The 15195-nt window shown below is 38.4% G+C and overlaps 1 protein-coding gene across 1 annotated transcript in view; it reads right to left on the bottom strand.

The window, feature by feature from the left end:
- The window catches only part of tweek (transmembrane protein KIAA1109 homolog tweek), an 806203-nt gene that overhangs the window by 50370 nt on the left and 740638 nt on the right, over positions 1-15195 (bottom strand). The window contains 2 exon segments of the mRNA XM_090388226.1: positions 656-910; positions 3732-3949. Coding sequence (XP_090244352.1) covers positions 656-910; positions 3732-3949 — 473 coding nt within the window.

Below are 15195 nucleotides of genomic sequence, written 5' to 3' on the forward strand. Positions count from 1 at the left end.
CTCACCAATGCTTTATGATTCTGATAAGATTTGCCCAGTAGGCAAATCTTTTCTTTATATGAAAGTTTGTAAAATAAAACTTTGAAAACACTAGTTGCAGAAGAATGAACAGTTTCAGCAAGCCTTGTGTACTTTCAAAAATTTCCTTCAAATTCAACATTGAACAGTGTAAAATATGCACATCAGATCTACACATTGTACAGGCTGAAGAATCCTATACCCTGTTCCCTCCACCCAAGGTCAGCTAATGATTCAAGACTGATTCAAGAGGCCTTTAAGAAGTCCATCTCTAATAGGCTTCAAATTCAGACCTCTCCAAATGAATGACAAGTGGCAAAACTATTATTCTGTCACAGGTGACTTACAACAGATATGAGGAAATAAAATTTTCTGTTTATCTCGCTATAAACAATTTTTAAAACAATGGAAAGATTTAAAATAACATTACTGTTACCTCACTAACAATTGATTGGCAATGTCAAACTGACTTTGTTTGACCTAACTTCACCTAAAAGTATGCTGGATTTATTAAAAGTAATATAAATTAAGTGTTAAAAAAAATTAAAAGAATCTCATTTGAACAACTACTACTGTTTTTAATAAATAAATGAAAGTAATGAAATTTTTTTACTATTTACTTATTAAACATATTTACCATCATCATTAATAACATCTTGGGCTTCAGTTGCAAAGGAAATAGTTGGTTCTCTCATACTAAAAATAGCCCAAGCTTTTGATCTGAAGTTTATTCCATGGAAGCAAGCAAGTGATATGTTACTGCCATGCAACTCCATTGTTCCACCCATGATTGTTCCCACATGTGGCAAAGGATAAGGTAAAGTACTCAACTGGAGTCCAGAAACTTGCCCAAGAACTTTCTGCCAATGACGATGGTGTCGAGCCTCTATTTCTGTAAGTATAAATAATAATAATAATAAAAAAAACACAGTCTGAGTATATTAACAATATCAATTTGATACAGACTTACTGATATAAACTTTTCATATATGAGATCTGTTGAAAATATATACAGAATGCTACAATATAGTAACAATAAGCATGCTTATAGGTGGTACACTTAGCTCGGCAATTTTATGCTCTTAGAAGCCCTTCTGGAAAGCCAATTTCAAAACTGTAAAAAGGTGAGCAAGTCTATTACTCGTTGATCTGTTGGAACAAGTTCAGAGGAGATCAACAAGTTAGTGGGGGGAACAAAGGGGTGCTCTTACCAAGAAAGGCTCAACTTTTTCAAACTGAAGCCTTTGGAGATTAGGAAGTTTGGTGAAACTCAAGCAGTTATTCTTGGCAAAGGTCTTCTAAATAAGCTTCTAACTTATGGATTGCCAACTGTGGGTAATGGCAGATGGCTCTCTGTCTTCTAACTTTTCAACTAATGCTGGTGTTCCCCAGAGTTCTTTCTCCCACTCTTTTCTCTCTTGTATATTAATGACCTTCTTCCATTGACCGGAAATACTATCCATAGCCTTGCTGATGATAGCACATTGCATTCCACCTTCCAATTTGAGAAATCTTGCTCTGTTCAAACGGTTTTAACTTCTCCAATATCCACTACCAATTCCTTAAATGCTGATCTCCAGGTAATTCCCAGTGGGGCAATTGAAATCAACTAAGTTATCTTAACTAGTCAATTTCAATCCTTCTAAAACTCAGTTGTCTTATATCTTGCAAAAAAGAATTCTTCTGTTCTATGCCTATCTTTTATGACACTCAGATTTCTAGAAAAGATCACATCTTTATTAGAGATTATCCTGACTTCAAATCTCTCTCTCTCTCTCTCTCTCTCTCTCTCTCTCTCTCTCTCTCTCTCTCTCTCTCTCTCTCTCTCATCAGCATATCAAAAATATTGCTTCCTCTCCATCTGAAAAACTGGGTTTTCTCTTTCACTCTCGGCATTACTTTTCTTCCAAACAGTTGCTCACTTTGTACAAATCTCAAATCCGCCTCAGCAGGGGGATACCAATACTGTTCCCACATCTGGGGTGGTGCCCCAAAAAACCTCTCTCAGGCTGCTAGACTCCATTCAAGAGTGGGCAGTTAGGTTAATTAATGACCCATTTCTAACAAAGTCTCTCCACTCTCTGCCTCATAAACGTTTTGTTTCTGCTGCATGCCTTTTCTATTGATACTTCCATGGGCACTGTTCTTCTGAATTGGCTTCTATAATTCCCCCCCCCCCTCTCTCTTTCAAACCAGTCTGAATACGTGCCTCAACCAGTCAGCATCCTTTTACTATCCAACTTCAAACTCACAGAAGCAACTTTTCTTCTTCCTCATTTATTCCTTCAACTTCAGTTTTCTGGAACAACCTCCCTTCACACATATTCTCTGAAAATTACTATCTACAGAAATTCAAATCTAATGTCAACAAGTATCTTCTTTCATCTTCTTAACCTTCAGCCAACCCATGCATGGTACTAAGTACCATAGGTTCTAATACCTCTCGTGCCTGGAGGTTTCATAAAAAAAAAGTAATACATTACAAAGCAGGGGAGGAAAGCCTGATTTCAAAAACATTAAAACCTTAATTAGACGTTACATAGTGTGAAGACTACCACTTTGAAATGGTAGTCTTCACACTAGAGTTTAACGAAAGGCAGAACTTTTACAAATCTTTGCATTTGTTCATCCAGAGAACAAAGGATCAATTAAAGTTAATTGACAGTGTTATCTTATATGTGTTTTTATTTCCCACAAACCAATAGGTTTTAAGCCAAATGTTCTTTAATATTACCAGATTTAAGCATAGTCTGTAATTTTGTCAATGATATACAGGGATAAGGAGGTGATTATTCCCTTGTATAAGGCAATGGTTAGGCCACATCTTGAGTACTGTATACAGGTCTGGAGGCCTCATTTCAAGAAGGATGTAGAGCTGCTGGAACGGGTACAGAGAAGGGCAACAAGATTAGTGAATGGAACAAAGGGTTGCTCTTACGAAGAAAGGCTTAAGTTTTGCAAATTACAGAGTCTGGAGACTAGGCACCGGCGAGGTGATCTGATAGAGGTGTATAAGGCTTTGAATGGTTTGAGCATGCTCAATGCCAATGGGATTCTTCATCTTGCTCAGAATAATCAGCTCAGAGGGCATAAATTCAAATTGAGGAAGGACGGATGTCGGATAGATGTGCGGAAATTTGCCTTTGGCCAGCGGGTGGTTGGTTGGTTGGTGGAACCGACTTCCATCACTTGTTGTTGAAGTTGATAGCCTAAACAAATTTAAGGCTCAACTGGACAGGTATTTCGAGCGAATGGAGGGGTGAAATGGGAGTGGTGTGTTTTTTTTTGTTTTTTTTTTGGCTGATGCTGAATAAGCTTGCTTTCTTGCATCATATGCCTCTACTAATGCTAATGCTAGTGGCAACAATTAATTATTAATACAATATTTAAGTTATATTCAATAGTCAAAAATGTACTTCATATATATTTATAAACCAAGTGTATTGTACAGGTTCTCTGAAATGAAAGTAACTTGGAACAAAAGCAGCAAGATATGCACACCTTCCTTGGTATGACCTTAATTTGTATTAGCATGTGGTGCCCACTTTGACAAATATTTTCCCTTTACTTTTATGGAGAGATAATAGTGCCTATTATAATCATTAACACTGAACACATATATTGCAATATATATTAAAAAATATTAAATAAATGTTATGGGGGCCCAGAGAGACAAAAGTTATGCCACAAAAGGAAATTATGTACAACTGTACCTTCTGGTTGTTTGGAACGACGAGATCGACTTTTAATGGAATGCCGCTGAAAACGAGGTTGTAGAGAAGAAAACACCCTTTTACTACTATGAAACTGTTGTGAAAAGAACTCTTCCAATTTAGAGTACATTTTTAGCAGGTCTGGTGTTGTAGACTTTGAAATAAGGAGTTGTAACTGGTCCCATGCAAGATCACCACAGATAAAAATTAGTGCAGGCCTATAAACGAATAAAGAAGATTTACTATGTTATTTAATAAAAATTATTTGCAAACTGAAATTTTAGTTTTTCTCTAAATTTTCTTGCATTTATTTATTTTAAATTTTAATAAAAAACAAACATTAATAGAATATATGTTTAACTGATACAGACCCACAGATCTGGATTCGACATACCTATACTGCTCAATACTTCTTTGGGATTAAAATGCTATGTAACTCAATCAATTAATCTAGTAATAAAGTATATATTATCATTCCAAAAGTTAATTTGCATAGTATGACTAGAGGAAAAAAATAACAACCCATTTAAAACATTCAGTTCAACTAAAAAAAAAAAAAAACAAATGGCTGAATTTTTAATGCAGTAATTGGGTTTTGTACTATACTGATCACAGCAAGTGCTCCATGACAGGCCATATGTAAATGTCTATATTTGTGACAATTAAAACATCACATAAAGTTTGGCAAATTTATAGTAAAAACATGAACAGTAAAAGCAAAAAATTCAGGTTACATAACCACATGTTATGATCTCTTTTTTGAGATTAGTAAGAGCACATGATGCAAGAAAGCAAGCTTATATAGCATCACACCCCCTTCTCACTTCAAATTTTTGTCCAGTTCTGCCTTGAATCTGTTTAAGCTATCCACTTCTACGACAGATGGAAGTTTGTTCCAGCAATCAACCACCCACTGGCTAAAGACAAACTTCTGCACATCTATCCTACAAATGTCTTTCCTCAATTTCAATTTATGCCCTCTCAGGCGATTATTCTGAGCAAGAAGAAGAATCCCATCAGCACTTAGCATGTTCAAACCATTCAAGGCTTTATGCACCTCAATCAGATCACCTCGCAGGTGCCGTCTCCAGACACTGTAATTTGCAAAACTTAAGCCTTTCTTTGTAAGAGCAACCATTTTGTTCCATTCACTAATCTTGTTTCCCTTCTCTGTACTCGTTCCAACAGCGCTACATCCTTCTTCAAATGAGGCCTCCAGACCTGCATACAGTACTCAAGGTGTGGCCTGACCATTGCCTTATACCTATTTCTAGGTATAAGGCAATGGTCAGGCCACATATTTCTAGCAGGTATAAGGAGGTGATTATCCTCCTTATACCTGCTAGAAAAATTCCTTTATATCGTTGACAAGACACCATGAGCTACTCTTGAACACTGTTTGCACTGCTCAGAAAACTTCTGAGCAGTGCAAACAGTGTCAGACAAGACTTCCCTTTAAAAAACCCATGCTATGTCCGAGCCTGCACAATTACCCCCAGGTCCTTTTCACTCTTTACCACTGTCAGTGTAGTACCACAGAGTTGATACGTTACTCTGGGTTTACTGCTTCCCATATGCAGTATTTTACATTTGTCAATGATAAACTTCAGTTGCCACATCTCAGCCCATCTGCTCAACTTTTCTAGATCCTGTCGCAACAGAGTTCTGTCATTAGTGTCGTTAACCATGCCAACCTACGTATCGTCTGCAAACTTGGACATTAAGCTTGATATACCATCATCAATATCATTAATAAATAGAGAAAACAACAATGGACCCAACACTGAACCCTGGGAGACTCCACTAATAACATTAGTCCACAATGAGCAGTGTCCATTGATTACCACTCTCTGTCTTCTCCCACTCAACCATCCCTTTATCCATAGCAGCAATTTTCCACGTGCAACAGGTATCAAAAGCCTTTCTAAGATCCAAATATAGGATATCAAAATTATTCTTTGCATTCAGTTCCTTTCTTACTACATCCAATCAAATTGGTCAGACAAGACTTCCCTTTAAAAAACCCATGCTATGTCCGAGCTATAGCTGAAGTCTTGTCTAGATGATCCTGCAATGCTTCTTTAACCAGTGCCTCCATTAATTTCCCTGGAAAAGAAGTTAAACTAACAGGTCTGTAATTACCTGTTTCTCTCTTTGATCCTCCTTTGTGGATTGGGGTCACATTTCCATATTTCTAGTCCATGGGTACCTACCTCCCCTGAGTCCAAGGAAGCTCTCGTAATTATGGCTAAGGGTTTGCTTACTTACTTTGCTGTCTCTTTTAATATTACTGGATAGATTCCATCCACCCCAGGTGCCTTTCTTATGTTTATCTTCAACAATTTCTCCTTCACTTTACTCTCAGTTATCATAAGATTATCTAGAGTTTAATATACCTCTAGCATTCCCCTCCCTGAATAACTCATGTGTGAATGTAGATGCAAAATATTCATTTAGTTCGTTAGCTACCTGAGCAGGATCATCAACAGTTGAACCACTGATATCAAGTGGACCAATCTGATTCATCCCCTTCCTTCTAGAGTTTACATAAGTAAAGAACTCGTTGCTGTTTTTCTTTGCATCCTTTGCCAAAGATTTCTCATTATCTGCCTTTGTTTGCCTAAGCTCTTTTGTGACTTAGTTACAGACTAGCTTATATCTAACATAGGCTTCTGTGTCACCTGTTAATTTATATGTATCCCATGCATTTTTCTTCTCTGCCATATGTCTCATTAGTTCATCTGACATCCATTTAGGCCTAAATCTTGAACAATATTTCTTAGTTAATATGAAAAGCCTAGTAGCTTCCAAGATTATTTCTTTGAATGCTTCCCATTTTGAATTTGCTGTTGGTAACATCATCAGTTGGTCCCACTGTATAGAATTTAAATACTGTTTCAGACCATCGTAGTCGCCTTTACGAAAGCAAAAACCCTTCCCTTTACCCCTGATGGTAGTTACCTCTTTGAGTAAATCCCACTTCAGCACACTGTGATCACTGCCACCTAGTGGTTCCTTTATCTGCAGATTCTTAATGCATGAAGAATCACTACTGATAATCAGATCAAGAGTCTTGATCTGATTATCAGTGATCACACTCCCTCTAGTTGCCTCCCAAACATGCTGCTGTAGAAAACAATCATCCAATAAATCCACAAAAGCCTTGCTAGTGTGTGAGTGACCAAACCAAAAATTCCAGTAAATATGTGGGAAATTAAAATCCCCCATTATAAGACACTGATTTACTGGCCCACTCTCTTTCTCTGCACAACTGCTCATTATACTCATCAGATTCATTAGGCCTATAACACACCTACTTTCGTTTTTCCTTTCCCTGTACTTATGTCACACCAAACAGACTCAACATTGCATTGTCCACCAACATCAATTGGATGACTTCCTTTGATTTTATGTGTTTCTTAACTAACAGCATAACCCCTCCTCCCTTCCTGTCCTGTCTATAATTTCTGTACACATTGTACTCCTCAAATTCCAATTCTGCACTGTGGTAAAATTACTACAGATCTTTGACTGTGGTAAAAAAAAAAAAAAATTAAAACTAACAAAAATTTAACTTAAAATGCTGCTTAGAAGCCTGCAATCCTTTGTTACTGTATCATCACTTTGGTTTTTCCTTTGTCTGGATTAGATTAGAGAGGCAATTTAGATACCTACCCCTCTTTTTCCTGCTAATCTCTGGAGGCCACCAAGTTTTTGTTAGGGTATTTTCTGGTGCAAGGGCTACTTAGCCATATTGTGCCTATAAATATAATTGAAGCTAGATATGATGATGCTGGGAGAGCAGTTAGAAATAGTCATACAGTCAAATTTGTTTTGGAAAAGGAAAAATTTCAGAGCATTTTACATAATGACATGGCAGGGTCACAAAGGTTCTTGTAGATCTGAGAGAAAACTAGCATTCAAAAAAGTATGTTTTACTGTGTGTGCATTGTGGAGCATCATTTGCTGTAAGAATAAACAGATGAGTAAGGCAAGTATGACCTATCGAAGTTCTGGATAAGAATAATCCCTCTTTTCTATCTGTACAAAAGCTCAGATTCCATCATTATTAGTATTAGTAACGGCCGCATGGTGCAAGAAAGCCTATGGCTTATGCTGCACCAGCCAAAAAAAAAAAAAAAAAAAACGGAACAAAACAATGATAAACACAAAAAAAAAAAAAAATAAATAAAATAAATAACTAAATAATAATAATTAATAAATAAAATAAAAAATAAATAAAAAGGAAATTAAACCTATCATCCTATGCGCTTCCCTTACCCGAAAGTACTATCCAGATGACCTTTGAATTTCCCCAAACTGTTGGCCTCTACCACCCATGAAGGCAACTTATTCCAGTAATTTATAACTCGCTGGCTAAAATAAAACTTCCTGCAGTCCAATCTAAACATTTCCCCCCGTAACTTGAATTTATGACCCTAGTTCTAGCATCATTTATAATCTTGAAAATTTTGTCCTCATTCATTTTACTGATGCCTCTCAGAGCCTTAAACACCTCAATCAAATCTCCTCTAAGGTGTCTAGTTTCCGAACTCTGCAACCCACATATTCAAAGTCTTTCTTCATAAGGACGCCCTTTTGCCGATCTCACCAGGCGAGTTACCCATCTTTGCACCCTTTCAAGAAGCTCGATGTCTTTCTTTAGGTGCGGTCTCCATACTTGAACACAGTATTCCAAGTGTGGTCTAACATAAGCCTTATATAATGGGATTATCACGTCCCTATCTCTACTTGCAAAAGTTCGATAGATCATCGATAGGACACCATGGGCCTTCCTTGCAACCTGTTTACAATGCTCAGAGAATTTCATGTCTGACCATATCGTAACACCCAAGTTCCTTTCCTCCAGTACTGGGTTTAGTTGAACTCCACCAAGTGAATAAGTTTTTTTGGGATTACTCTTTCCCAGGTGTAATACCTTACACTTTGTTGGATTAAAGCACAGCTGCCATTTTTCTGACCATTCCTGAAGTCTATCTAGGTCTCTCTGAAGAAGCTCAGCTTGACAGTGATCATTAACTACTCTACCAATTTTAACATCATCTGCAAATTTAGACATCACGCCCTCTATCCCTTCATCAATGTCGTTTATGAAAATTAAAAACAACAGTGGCCCTAATACTGATCCTTGGGGAACCCCACTTCACATCAACCCAATCTGAGGAATAGCCATTTATCACAACCCTCTGCCTCCTGCCCTGAAGCCATCCTTCTATCCATCTAAGGATTTTCCCAGTGATTCCAACCTGTTCCAGCTTATAAAGCAACCGCTCATGTGGGACTGAGTCAAAAGCTTTGCTGAAATCTAAATAAACAATGTCGAAATTATTCCCTAAATCCAGCTTGTGAGTGACCCTTTCGAAATAGCGAACCAGATTTGTTAAACATGATTTTCCCTTTACAAAACCATGCTGAGTATCCTTGAGAATTTCAGTTCGATCCAAATGATCCTGAATTCCACCCTTGATCATTGCCTCCATGATTTTCCCTACTACTGAAGTCAGACTGACAGGTCGATAATTTCCAACTTCACTTTTAGAGCCACCCTTATGTATGGGAGATACATTTGCACTTTTCCAATCCAAGGGAATCTCCCCAGAGTCTAGTGATGCTCGCATAATTAGCCTCAATGGTTCAATGCACTCGCTTGCCGCCTCTCTTAAGATTATAGGGTATATTCCATCAACTCCAGGAGCCTTACTGGTCTGTAAGCTCGAAAGTTTTTTCATTAAATAATCTTGCGAAATTTCAATATCATTAATTAGGTATTTTTTAACTTCACTCCCACAGTTTCCCATTGCCACAAAAGGCTTTTCTTTTGTAAATATCGATGCAAAATAACTGTTGAGTTCATCTGCAACGGCAGCTGGTGTATTTAATACTATCCCCTTTCCCTTACGTAAAGGTCCGATCTGGTTTGTCCTGCTCTTCTTGGCATTTATACATGTGAAGAATTCTTTATCCCCCCCCCTTTTGCTTTGTTTGCTAGTGATTTCTCATAAACTGCCTTTGCCTGTCGAAGCTTTTCTGTGGCTCTATTACACATCACCTTGTAGGGCTTCAGTACTTTTTATTGCTTTGTAACCTATCCATGCCACCTTTTTCTGCTCAAGTAATGCGGCAACTTCACTATTCATCCAACTTGGAACCCTCCTCGTGGAGTATTTTTTTAATGGTATATACGCATTCAAGGCATCTGTGATTAATGTTTTAAAAGCATACCAGAGTTGAAATGTATTCATTCTCTGCACGATATCTACCCAGTTAATAGAGGTCATGTAGTACCTTAAGGCATCGTAATTTCCTTTTCTGAAATTAAAACCCATTCCTTTGCCTTTTACTGCTGCTACCTCTCTCGTCATCATCCACTGTAGAACTCCGTGATCACTTCCTGCTACTGGTTCCTCTACTGTCAGCCCTGTTATGTCATCTGATTCATGTGTGATGATGAGGTCTAGGATATTCTTTTCTCTAGTACTTTCCCTGACATGTTGATACAAATAACAGTCATCTAGCTGATTTAAAAATTTTGTTCCCCATGTCGAGTTTCCTTCCCATTTACTCCAATCAATTAGAGGCAAATTGAAATCACCCATAATAAGGCATTGACGCTTACTTGTCCATTCCATTTGCATGTAGAGGCTTTTGTCATAATCTTCACAATCACCTGGTCTGTAGATTACTCCTACTCGCATTATAACTTTGTTTCCAACTATCTAATGCAATTTATGCAAATTATGGTTCAGGTTTCAATGAAAAAAGATTGTGTTTACATTTGTCATAAAAGTTTCCAAGGGATCCAAGAAAAGATAACAGTGTGCAATGGGGAAATAGTTCATATATTATTTTATTTTTTTATGTGAACCCCAAACACGAGAGGTATTAGAACCTATACTACTTAGTGCCGTGCTTGGGTTGGAGGTTGAGAAGACGAAAGAAGATATTTGTTGACATTGGACTTGAACTTCTGTAGACTGTAATTTTCAGGAAATACGTATGAAGGAAGGTTGTTCCAGAAAACGGCAATTGAATGAATAAATGAGGAAGATGAAAAGTTGGTTCTGTGTGTTTGAAGTTGGACAGTAAATGGATGTTGGCTGGCAGTGGCACATGTTCGGACTGTTTTGAAAGAGAGAACAGGAATTATAGAAGCCAATTCAGAAGAACAGTGCCCATGGAATATATGAGAAACTATATGAGAAAGCGAGTGGAGAGACTCTGTTAGAGATGAATCATTAATTAACGTAACTGCCCTCTTCTGAATGGAATCAAGAAGCCTGAGAGAGATTTTGGGGGCACCACCCCAGATGTGGGAATAATATTCCATGGCAGGGTGGATTTGCGATTTATACAGAGTGAGCAGCTGTTTGGAAGAAAAGTAACGCCGAGAGCGAAAGAGAAAACCAAGTTTTTTAGATGCGGAGGAAGCAATATTTGTAATGTGCTTGTGCCAAGAGAGATTAGAAGTCAGGGTAATCCCCAAAAGAGAGATATCATTTTGCCTAGAAATCAGAGTGTCACTAAAGATAAGCATAGGAGCAGAAGAATCCTTTTTGCGAGATATAAGACAAGACTGAATTTTAGAAGGGTTGAAATCAACTAAGTTGTCTTTGCCTTTTCTGGAGAATTACCTGAGAATTACCATCACTGGAGAATTACCTAAAGATCGCCATTAAGGAATTGGTAGCAGATTTTCGAGAAGTTGAAGCTGATTGAGCAGGACAAGGTTTCTCAAAATGGAAAGTGGAATGCAATGTGCTATCATTGGCAAAACTATGGATAGGATTTCCAGTCAATGGAAGAAGGTCATTAATATACAAGAGGAAAAGAGTGAGGGAAAGAACTGAACCTTGGGTGACACCAGCATTAGTGGAGAAGTTAGAAGACAGAGAGCCATCAACCATCACCCTCAGTGAGCGATCAGAGCGAAAACTGGATAACCAATTACTAAAAACAGTTGGCAAACCATAAGATGGAAGCTTGTTTAGAAGACCTTTATGCCAAACACGATCAAAAGCCTTTGAGATGTCAAGAGCAACTACTTGTGTTTCACTGAAACTTTCTATTGAATTATTCCATAAATGGGTAACATAAGCCAGAATATCACCAGTGGATCGACACTGATGGAATCCATACTGGCGATCGTTGATCAGATGGAAGGTTTCTAGGTAGTTTAAGAGTTGGCAGTTAATTGATTTTTCCATTACTTTAGAAAGAGTAGAAGTAATTGCGATGGGACGATAATTGGATGGGAGGGATTTGTCACCCTTTTTAGGAACTGGCTGGATATGAGCAAATTTCCGAGCAGAAGGAAAAACACCTTTGGAATAAGAAAGTGAAAAAAGGCGACAAAGAATAGGAGTAAGTTCAGGAGCACAGATTTTGAGAACAAGTGGAGAAATACCATCAGGACCTGGAGCTTTCTTAGCATCAAGATTCAGAATCCTTCTGATATCCTTTTGACGGAAGACCACAGGAGGCATTGAATGGAGTGTGTTGGGAATGGCGGGAGGTGTTTTACCAAGATCGTTAATGCATGAGTTGAAAGAAAAATGGGATGCTAGCAGGTCAGCTTTATCCTTGGCTGAAGTGACAACAGAACCACAGTTGTTTGGACAGAGGTGGGAGCAGAGATGGGCAAAAGTTGCGGCCAATAGCTTTGGCAAGAGACCAGAATGCTCGGCTACCATTAGGGCAAGAAGCAAGTTTTCTACTCTCAGCCTGTTCAAACTCTAGTTTGGACTGATTAATAACTGCTTTACAATTGATGCAATCTTTGGTGTAGGCAGAAAATGACACTGAAGAATTAGAAACAAGCCAATTACGATATGCAACATTCTTCTCTTGAACAGCCTTAGCACATTTATTGGAAAACTAAGGTTTAGATAAAGGACGAGATTTTAAAGTGGAGTGTGGGATAAAGGATGCCATTCCTGCAAGAATAATTTCACTGACACGATCTGAGCAAACGTTGACATCAGAAGTTTTGAAACAGTAATCCGACCAAGGAAAAGAATAAAAGAAGTCTCGCAGATCATCCCATTTTTCATTCTTGTAATGCCAAACAACACGAGGTTGGGAATAGCCATGAGATAAAGGTTCCATTGGAGAAGAGACAATCACCAAGTTGTGATCTGAAGTGCCTAAAGGAGCTTTCACTTCGACCGTCTACTTAGAAGGGTTGTTTGTGAGAAAAAGATAAAGCGTATTGGCTGTATGATTTGTCGGGTATTCTTGTGGGTAAATGAACAATCTGTGCTAGGTCATTAGTAATTGCAAAAGCCTCAGCATCTCGACCTGCTTGGTCGGTGTGACTAGAAAATGGAAGCTAGCTGGAGTTGTGAACATTAAAATCACCAAGGAAAATTACCTCACTGTTAGGAAAGTTGGATTGGAGAAAGTCAAGTTGCAAAGAGAGGAAGTCAAAGAGCTCCAAGTGATTAGTGGAGTTGGGAGAACGGTAGAGACAACAGATGAATTTGACACAATGAGGTAGAGAGATTTTAAGCCAGAGAAGATCAAAGAGAGGAGATTCCAAATTGCCAAGTCTCTGACAGGGAATATCAGAACAGACATATGCACAAGTACCACCTTTGAGGCGAAAGGAATCGTACAGCGAATAATTTGGGCATATGAGATGAGCAGTAGTTGAATCAACCGATAACTGAGATTCTGTCAGAAAAAGTACATGGGGTTTGGCAGACTGCAAGTGGAAATGGACATTGAGATTAGAATTGAGACCACGTATATTTGTGAAATGAATGAGGAAGTGCTTGGGAGGTTTAGATCTTTTTGCAGATAAGCTTGCTCTATTTGACAATTCATGGTGTATTCAATGGTAAGAAAAAGTGGGTGGGATATGCTGTATGAAGTAATGAAATTTTTGGATATGGCGTACACGTGGTAAGAATACACCCAGATCCTTGACATAACGTGGCCTCGACAATGCTCACCGCATACACACTACTCGGACTCCCTCCAGTCACTATCTGGCAGAGTAGAGGTAGCAAGATTATACACTAGCTGATCCAGAAGCCTCCTAGAGAGTTACCAACAGGTTCGGTCTGGTGTACTAACTAGCGGCCGGCCTGCGAACACCATTTTAGAGCTGTACCCTCGAAATGTAAGGAATATTGGATCTCACCATGACGTTCATTATAACCTCAAAAGTCATCAATCATACTGCATGATAGAAGAGATAGGGAAGGGTTGACCGGAACTTAGGTGTAGAGACTAAACATGGGTTCCACCACTTCAAGCCTCGAATAAGCAAAGTGGTGGTATTTCACTGGTTGATGAGAGTCATCTAGCACTGCCTGGTAACATAGAGGGTCGGCGTTCCTCCATTTGGTGTGGGCACCACATCTCGACCCCTGCTTATGTTGGTTCACACCTGGGTGGTCACCCACCATGTACTTGTGCATGGAGGTTATACCCAGGATTCCTAACAGTCCCACCATCATGAAGGTGCAAGCAGAGGATTTGGCTGTCACAGACTGTCTGGACTTTGCCGAAATTGGGTCCACTTGACTTGAGTGTCACCCGAATATCAGTTCCACCAGCGTTTTAGACTCCCAGGTAGCAAGTACAGCTTGTCTGGCATATCTAAGAGAATGTCTGTGACAACCTCAAGAGTTTTAATAAAGGATTGTTAGTGAACTGGTGTTTTTCAGAGCTAAGAGAGCATCCTGTGGGTCAGTACATATTATGCTTTTACTGACTGATAGGTGTGAAATATTTTCTAGGGCAAGCTTAATGGCATGCAAATCAGCAATATAACTGCTGCATTTGGCCAAAATTAGGATATAAATAGTAATACTGTGAACTCTTTAAAATCCAGCACCTTCAGGGATTGAGAGATGCCAGTTTTTAATAAATTTTTGAATTTTAGAGAGGTGTACCTAGAAGATTTTGGAAAATCACATTCCAACAAATATTATGCACTAATAACTGAAGTTATTAGTGCTTAATTTATATCTGTAAACATTTAAAATGACTATCTCATCTCATCTGTTTTTTTTTCAGGATTTAAACTGTATGGTAATGCACTCTTAATTCTCACAGCAGAATAAACTCGCCTTGTTTCCACAAGAGACCAGTTTATCTTGAAACAAATGACAAATTAACCTATCAGAACATCATCTGTTTGAAAGTAGTCCAATATCAAGGCAACTTCTTAATTCTCACATCGGGTTCTGCTGTGAGAATTACAACCATTACATTATCTCTGCACTTTGAATCTGGCCATAAGTGTAGCACATGGATAGTTCAAAATGGTGGATGCTACAGATATATGTATCAAGCAGAGAGTGGTGATTGAATTTCTTACCAAGGAAGAAGTGATGCCTATCAAAATCCATATGCATCTCAAATATGTTTATGGTGACAACACTGTAGATGTGAGTACAGTTAGACGTTGGGTGGAGAAAGTGACATTGTATGT

Source organism: Mastigoproctus giganteus, chromosome 2 (genome assembly GCF_048544385.1).
Source record: "Mastigoproctus giganteus isolate SK-2022 chromosome 2, ASM4854438v1, whole genome shotgun sequence".
Taxonomy (NCBI): Eukaryota; Metazoa; Arthropoda; class Arachnida; order Uropygi; family Thelyphonidae; genus Mastigoproctus; species Mastigoproctus giganteus.